The sequence below is a fragment of the Oryctolagus cuniculus genome, chromosome 10 (genome assembly GCF_964237555.1).
Source record: "Oryctolagus cuniculus chromosome 10, mOryCun1.1, whole genome shotgun sequence".
NCBI lineage: Eukaryota > Metazoa > Chordata > Mammalia > Lagomorpha > Leporidae > Oryctolagus > Oryctolagus cuniculus.
The window spans coordinates 56,700,119-56,709,083 of NC_091441.1; the positions used below are offsets into that span (position 1 = coordinate 56,700,119).

The following is an 8,965-nucleotide window of genomic DNA, read 5'->3' on the forward strand; positions in this document are numbered from 1 at the left end:
TTCCCAGGCCATAGCAGAGAGCTGGATCAGAAGTGGAACAGGGGCTGGCGCTGTGGCACAGCGGATTAAAGCCCTGGCCGGAAGCGCCAGCATCCCACATGGGCACCGGTTCTGATCCCGGCTGCTCCTCTTCTGATCCAGCTCTCTGTTATGGCCTAGGAAAATAGTAGAAGATGGCCCAAGGACTTGGGCCCCTGCACCCACATGGGAGACCCGGAAGAAGCTCCTGGCTTCGGATAGGTGCAACTCTGGCCGTTGCAGCCATCTGGGGAGTGAAGCAGCGGATGGAAGACCTCTCTCTCTCTCTGTACCTCTCTCTCTAACTCTTTCAAATAAAATAAAATAAATCTTTAAAAAAAAAAATAAAGTGGAGCAGCAGGGCTCCAACTGGTGCTCAGATGGGATGCTGGCACTGCAAGTGACAGATAACCCGCTACGCCACAGTGCCAGCATCCCATCTGAGCACCAGTTGGAGACCTGGCTGCTCCTCCACTTTTTTGTTTTTGTTTTTTTTGTTTTTTTGTTTTTTTTCAATTTTGTGTGTGTGTGTTTTTTTTTTTGTTTGTTTGTTTTTTGTTTTTTGTTTTTGACAGGCAGAGTTAGACAGTGAGAGAGACAGACAGACAGAGAGAAAGATCCTCCTCCCGTTGATTCACCACCACCCCCAAATGGCCGCTACGGCCGACAAGCTACAGCCGGCGCTGCGCCAATCTGAAGCCAGGAGCCAGGTGCTTCCTCCTGGTGTCCCATGCGGGTGCAGGGCCCAAGCACTTGGGTCATCCTCCACTGCATTCCCAGGCCACAGCAGAGAGCTGGACTGGAGGAGGAGCAACCGGGACTAGAACCTGGGGTGCCAGTGCCGCAGGCAGAGCATTAGCCTAGTGAGCCTCAGCACCGGCCTGTTGGTTTTTTTTTTTTTTTTTTTTTTTTTTTCTAAGATTTATTTTATTTTATTTGAAAGACAGAGTTACAGAGAGAGGAGGAGAGGCAAAGATCTTCCATCTGCTGGTCCACTCCATAGATGGTCACAACAGCTAGAGCTGAGCCATGCCAAAGCTAGGAGCTTCATCTGGGTTTCCTACTTAGGTGCAAGGGCCCCAGCACTTGAGCCATCTTCCAGGCCATTAGCAGGGAGCTGAATCAGAGGTTGAGTAGCCAAAACTCAAACTGGCATCCGTATGGATGCTGGTGTTGTAGGTGGTGGCTTTACCTGCTCGCCACAAGGCCTGCCTTTAAAGAGACTTACCCCCTTGTAGAGTTCATGTCTCTAAGAAATTATTTTAAACTGGAGAGATGTTCTAGGGGTGAGCTCCCCTGTATCTTCCTTTGCATGTTTACCTGTTATTTTCTTTTACAGACAAAATGTCTTCTGGAGCAGCAGAGGTAGCTTGGGGTAAAAAATGCAGAGCATGGCTATTTTAAGATCAGAGATATATGTTCTATAAATAGATTTAAATTTGTTTCACTTCTGCATTTTTCTCTCTGATTTTATTTTTCTTAGTGTAGGGACTAGTGTTTTCTTTTTAAATTTCAGATTATTTAAAGAGAAAAATATTTTTCAAGATAAGGATAGCAAGTCTTTAAAAACTTGAAAATGTATGCATCTGATAGGTTTTTTTTAATGTTATAAGGCTTTAATTGTTCTTTCTTTTCCTTACATAGTAAGTTATGATGTGACATCAGCAAGAGATATGCTGCTGTTAGCCTGCTCTCAGGATGAACAAAAAAAATGGGTAACTCATTTAGTGAAGAAGATCCCTAAGAATCCACCATCTGGTTTTGTTCGTGCCTCCCCTCGAACGCTTTCTACTAGATCCACTGCAAATCAGTCTTTCCGGAAAGTGGTCAAAAATACATCTGGAAAAACTAGGTAAAAAATCAAAATTTTAAACTTTTTAAATAAATGTGAAAGTGAAGGGATAACATTTACTAAAATCTCAAAAATCTGATTTTAGCCATAGATTGCATCCACTTGTTTTTAGGTCTTCATATACATAACTTGTAATTATAGTTCTTTATAAATTAAGTGTGATATTTATTTAGTTTTGTGTTATATTTATTTAGTTTTGTGTCAGATGTTATTCTCAGATTTGTGTACATGGCACATATTTAATGCTATTTTTTTATATATATATTTTATTTGAGAGGTAGATGTACAGATAGTGAGAGGGAGAGACAGAGAAAGGTCTTCCATCCACTGGTTCACTCTCCATGTGGCCACAAAGGCCAAAGCTGTGCCAATCTGCAGCCAGGATCCAGGACCTTCTTTCAGGTCTCCCATGCAGTTGCAGGAGCCCAAGTCCTTGGACCATCTGCTACTGCTTTCCCAGGCCATAACAGAGAGCTGGATTGGAAGAGGAGCAGCCAGAACTAGAACCGGCACCCATATGGGATGCTTCTAAAACCTACATTTTTTTCTCCTAGGTAGAAATATCAACTTTCCCTTGAGTAATATCCCTAAATTTAGAGGGCCATTTAAATCTGTAGGTCAAGACTTAACATTTGCATGTTAGCATCACTCATATCTTCCAATCAGGCTTAAAATCATCATCTTTTTATTTTATTTTATTTTAAAAATTTATTTATTTATTTATTTGAAAGTCAAAGTTACACAGAGAGAGAAGGAGAGGCAGAGAGAGAAAAATCTTCCATCTGCTGGTTCACTCCCCAAATGGCTGCAACTGGCCGATCGAAGCTAGGATCCAGGAGCTTCCTCTGGGTTTCCCATATGCAGGTGCAGGGGCCCAAGCACTTGGGCCATCTTATGCTGCTTTCCCAGGCCATAGGAGAGAGCTGGATTGAAAGTGAAGCAGCCAGGTCTCGAACCAGCGCCCATACAGGATGCCAGCACTGCAGGCAGTGTCTTTACCTTCTACACCACAGCCACAAATCCCTTTTCTTGCCTCCTATTGTTAGTAACCAAGTCTAATTCTTTGAAATGTCTTCAGCCTCTCCTTCCTCTGTATTCTTCAGCTGCCATGCCATTCCATTATTATTATTATTATTACTACATATTAAGTATTATTATTACTTCCTTCCTACTAAATTCTGTACAATGCTAGTTCAGCCTTTACCTGGCTTTGGCTGAGTAATGTGTTTGAAAAAGAGTAGAAACAAAAAGAAATAAAACTTAATGTATTTTTCTTTTCCCTGTTTTCTAAATTTTGTGTAATTGTTAATTATTTTATGTGAAGGTAATATGTATTTCCCTTTACCTGCAATTTTGTCTCCTGTAATTTTAAACTGAGTACATTTCTTAATTATGGTTTTTTCTCCCCCCCCCCCAACAGTTAACCATGTGACCTACTGCTTCATGGAATCATGTGGAATGCTACCTGATAAACCAGGCTTCTTTAACCATGCAGAGCAGACAGGCTGTTTCTTTGACACAAATATCACAGGCTTCCGGGTTACGATTGCTGTTACTCTGTCCTTGCTTTGGCACAAAAGCACACTGAGGGATTTTTTTTTTTTATTGCAGGTTTGCTACAGGTAGAGTAGATTAATTATTACTATGTAATGCAAGTACAATTGGGGGAAAGCTTAGCTAGATGTATTTTTTTAAAAAAGGTGCTGCCTTTTTTAATTTCCAAGAAAACGCCTGTCAATCGTGATAGAACAGTTTTCCTCAAATGAGTGAGAGGAAGGGACTTTCACTTTCAAGTGGAATGGCCGTCACTATCAAGATCAGCTCATGGAAGGAGTAAAGAAAATATCTCAAAATGAGACAAACTGAAAGTTTTTTTTAATGACTTAAGTTTTTGTGCTCTTGTAAGACTTTATGAAACTATTTTAAGAAGGCAGTGAAATCACTTGAACTTCAGTGCCCTCACTGTAGAATTTAAAAGCCTTATTGTTGATTGCCCATGGTGGACTTGATGAGAAATTAAATATCCTACATTATGCTTTATAAAATACTGTATATGTTTCAGCAAGTTTGTAGATTGGGGAATGGGAGAAGACAAGAGAATTACATTTAATCTATGCATTTTGCCAAGCCATATTGAGTTATGTTACTACTAGAGACATTAGGAACTAACTGTACAAAAGAACCAAGTTTCAAAGCATTTTGTGGGGTACATCATTTCTGTAATTGTATAATGTTATTTCCTTGTGGTTTTAAGTGATAAAGACATTAAGTTAACAAACATATAAAAAATGTATGCACTGTTTGAAATGTAAATTATTCTTAGAACACTTTCAATGGGAGTTGAATTGCCCTTTTAGTGCCTTAATTTGAGAAAATTATTTTACTGCCATGAGTAAATATAGGAATTTCAAAAAACATGTTCAAAAGGTTACATGTGTCAGTGGTTTTTTCATTGATAATTGGTTTAATTTAAAATATTTAGAGGTTTGTTGGTCTTTGATAAATTAAGTACAATCTTTGTATCAGACTACCTGCTACAATGTTAAATAACTTTATAAAACTATCTGCAAAAATAGAGAAGGTTGCACCAATATGAAAAGAAAATTATGGTAACACATTGTGATGTTTTCCAGTTAACATAGGAATTACCAGATAAATACTATTAAAACTCTTGTCCAGTAACAAGAGTTGATTTGTATTGGCAGTATGATTTATTGTTTATTTTTTTAACCAAATACCTCCTCAGTAATTTATAATGGCTTTGCAGTAATGTGTATCAAATAAAAAGCACTGGAAAACTGATCGTCTCTAGGATGATATGCATGTTTCAAGTGGTATTGAGAACCGCACTGATGGATATGTAATAATAAACATATCTGTTATTAATATGCTAATGACTCTGTGCTCATTTAATGAGAAATAAAAGTAATTTATGGATGGATACCTATAATGATGACTGCTATGGTGTTTTCTCATGGCTGAAGTGAATACAAAGCATACTACAAATTAGTCCCTGGTTGTATACAAATGTAGTTAAATCCCATGACTACATTAAAATGTATCTTTAAAAGGTAAACCCTCATCTGGGCTCTACTACATTGTGACTATAATTCAAATTAAAAAATTGGTCTTATCAGAAAAATATTTCTGTAGATCTCTTGCATTTCTACACATGTTGGGAGCAGAGTCTATGACAGCCTTTGTTCAAAGCTATCTTTTCCAGGATTATTTGTACACTAAACAGCTTTGGAAGATAGAAAGGTGCCTTTGCTATACAGTCTTAATAAAGATAATGTCCCCCTCTAGGGTAAAAGGCAGGCAGGTTTGCTTTGGCTCATTTATAAAAAGATTCAGGATCCACAAACTGGAGTATCCTCACCTGTAAAGCAGACCTACTGTGTACTCCACCACCTACCTGGACCATTCTGCATTGCCCACATGGGACGTGGAGGGCATGGAAAGAAGAAAGCTCATTTTTGGGCCAGTGCTGTGGTGTAGTGGATAAAGCGGCTGCCTGCAGTACTGGCATGGGCACCAGTAAAAGTCCTGGCTACTCCACTGGCAATCCGTCTCTCTGCTACGGCCTGGGAAACCAGTGGAAGATAGGCCCCTACATCTACGTGGGAGACCTGGAAGAAGCTCCTGGCTCCTTGTGACCATCTAGGGAGTGAACCAGCAGATGGAAGACCTCTCTCTCTCTCTCCCCCTCTCTGTTCCTCCCCCCTTCCTCCCTCCCTCTCTCTCTCTGCCTCTGTAACTCTGCCTTTCAAGTAAATAACTAAATCTTAAAAAAAAAAAGCAGCAGCAGCTCATGTTTCTTGCTATGCTGGGGGTAATAAAGTCATTTGACTCTGACCCATGAGTCTTGTATAATCTGCCAGGAACAGTAAAACTGTTGGTTTGCAAATTAGGTGAAATCTGAGACCCTTCAAGTTCTTGACAGTATCTTTGCTTCTCAGAACAATCACCATACCCCAATGTATAAAGTCCCAGTTGCAAGAACAGAGTTGATTGTAAATAGAGTAAGTAAATTTTATTTATCTCTTTTTAAAAAAACAAACAAACAAAAAACCAGATACTAGCCTGAGCATAGAATTGTTGAGAACTGAGAGACCTTTAAGGAATGACTTCCAAGGGCACATTGCAAAACCAGGTCATTCAGGAGAGATGCTTTCTTTTCTAAGTTTAAGAAACTACTTACCCCCAGAGTAGACCAAAACTGTGAGGACCTGGAGGGCAGCATGATAGAAAGCTACCTTAGCCCTACTGGTTTTCTTCAACACTTTGCATGCCTGCTGTGATCCATACCCAGTTGGACTCTTTGCACCATTCCTCTTGTACTTAAAAACTTCATATCTGCACACTGTCCACACTGCCTCAGAAGAACCACTTTCATGACCTTGCTTGCTGCCATTGACATTGCTGCAGCCACCATTGTAACACAGCGGGTTAAGATAGCTTATGAGGCCGGCCCCGCAGTTCACTAGCTGATCCTTCGCCTTGCGGCGCCAGCACACTGGGTTCTAGTCCCAGTCGGGGCGCCGGATTCTGTCCCGGTTGCCCCTCTTCCAGGCCAGCTCTCTGCTGTGGCCCGGGAGTGCAGTGGAGGATGGCCCAAGTCCTTGGGCCCTGCACCCCATGGGAGACCAGGAGAAGTACCTGGCTCCTGCCATCGGATCAGCTTGGTGCGCCGGCTGCAGCGCGGTGGCCATTGGAGGGTGAACCAACGGAAGGAAGACCTTTCTCTCTGTCTCTCTCTCTCTCACTGTCCACTCTGCCTGTAAAAAAAAAAAAGTAGTTTGTGACACCAGCATCCCATATCAGAGTGCCAGTTCGTGTCCCAGCTGCTCTGTAGCAGCTCCTCCTTACTAATTAGCTCCCTACCAATGCTCCTGGGAAGACAGGAGAAGATAGCCCAAGTGTTGGGCCTCTGCCACCCATGTGGGAGACCCAGATAGAGTTCCTGACTTCTGACTTGAGCCTTTTCCAGGCTGTTAGGGCCATTTGGAAAGTAAGCCAGCACTTAAAGTTCTCTTTGTCTTTGCCACTCCCTCTCTGTGCCCTCTAGAGGTATATATCTCCTTGGCCAAAACTAAATCACACCCAGAACCCTAACTATAAAGAAGCCTGAAAGATGTAGCTTTTAGCTTTCTCCCCACTTTATTACAGGAATTCAAAATAAGATTGTAGAGTAGAGGTTAAGCATTAAGCCAGTCTATCTACCCATATCTGCAAGCTTCAGCAAAGTTCAGAGATTCCATCTCTTGGCTAGAGAGAATGGCCACTGTTATTCACAGACTCAGTCTGACTGTGGTCCCTTGTCATTATTTGAGGTTTCAGCTTAAACAAAATAACCTACCTACCTTACATTTAAAATTTAAAAATCGGTAAGTAAACATGGCAATTGGGGGAGGTATTTAGCATAGCAGATCAGATACTGCTTGGGACACCCCCATCCTGTGCTGGAGTGCCTGGGTTTGAGTTCCAGTTCTGCTTCAGAGCCCAGCTTTCTGCCACTCGGAGGCAGCAGGAAATGACTCAAGTACTTGCTACTCAAGTGGGAGACCTGGAATGGGTTCTTAGCTCAGCTTCTGCTTGGCCCAGCCCTGACTGTTGCAGGCATTTGGGGAGTGAACCAGTGGATGGGGGCTTCTCTTAATCACTCTCAAACAGATTTTAAAGGATCTATTATAAATAATAATCGGAGTCAGCATTGTGGCACAGCAGGTTAAGCTGCCACTTGAGACCCCCCAAATCCCATTTTGAAGGGCTGCTACAAGGCCTGGCTACTCCTCACTTCAGGTCCAGCTTCCTGCTGGTGTACATGGAAGGCAGCACATGATGACTCCAGGATCTGATTTGGTTCCTGCCACCCCTGTGTGAGACCTGGATGGAGTTCCCAGCTCCTGGCTTCACCCTGGCCTAGCCGTGGTCATTGCAGGCTTTTGGAGAGTAAACCAACAGATGGAAGATCTTTCTCTTTCTCGGTCACTCTGCCTTTCAAATAAATCTTTAAAAAATTCTGAAGTATAAACTGGGACTGTACAAATTAAAAAACATGACTTTCAACTTTATAAAAAGTTGTTTAATTCTTAGCTATGAAATATTACTATTCCTAGGTATTCTGTAATTTGTAGAGGAGAAAATAGAATTTGAAGTGTTTAATACTCTTCTAGAGCACACAACTGCAGATCTGTTTTCCAGATGGAATGTGTAAGCTAACTTACAGTTGTTGAAAGAAAATCATGGGTTTAAATCCTGACTCTTACTGGACTTTAGTATATTTTACATATTGTGACCCATTATTTGCGTGAGTGTGTGGGGGGGTATTGGATTTCAGTGTCATGATATGGAAAAGAATGTTTTGTTTTTCTAAGGTTTATGGTATGAACTCATAGTAGGCTTGCTAAAATATACATCTTTAAAGGAACATTTCATCAAATGCAGAACAACAAATATAATTGGTGTCATTTTATTCTGGACTGAAAACCTTTGGTTGGCTCTATACTCCATGAAGGAACTATCAAATGAATTATGAGCCTTTTCAACACTACAGAGAATATTACTTTTTTTAAAGATGCAATTATTTATTTAAAAGGCAAAATTAGAAGGAGAGACAGATCTTCCATCCGCTGGTTCACTCCCCACAAGTGGGTCTAGGCCAGGCCAAAGCCAGGAGCCAGGAGCTTCATCCAAGTCTCCTATGTGGGTGTAAAGTCTAACTGACTTTCAAATGAATAAAATACATCTTGGCTGGCACTGCGGCTCACTAGGCTAATCTTCCGCCTTGTGGCACCGGCACACCGGGTTCTAGTCCCGGTGGGGGCGCCGGATCCTGTCCCGGTTGCCCCTCTTCCAGGCCAGCTCTCTGAATGAATAAAATACATCTTTTAAAAAAAAAAATCCAGGCTCTGGGGAACTTCAAACTGTGTAACAGAAGGATTGACAGTATTAGTGGCAACCACTATGGATTAAATTACATTTTCTTCCTGTTTTCCTGGAGCCGGATAAGCTTCTGGGTTCTAATATTATTCAGTGGAGATGGAGCAGGAGCTCAAATAATGATTGATATTGGAGGAATATGTGTGTTTATTG

General features: G+C 41.4%; 1 protein-coding gene across 2 annotated transcripts in view; it reads left to right on the forward strand.

The window, feature by feature from the left end:
- ROCK1 (Rho associated coiled-coil containing protein kinase 1) overlaps window positions 1-4,820 on the forward strand; it is a 144,512-nt gene extending 139,692 nt beyond the window's left edge. The window contains 2 exon segments of one of the 2 annotated variants that reach the window (NM_001082367.1): window positions 1,663-1,870; window positions 3,291-3,301. In NM_001082367.1, the coding sequence (NP_001075836.1) occupies window positions 1,663-1,870; window positions 3,291-3,294 (212 nt within the window). In that variant the 3' untranslated portion in view covers window positions 3,295-3,301. 2 annotated transcript variants of the gene reach the window in all.
- Window positions 4,821-8,965: the final 4,145 nt, after the last annotated feature.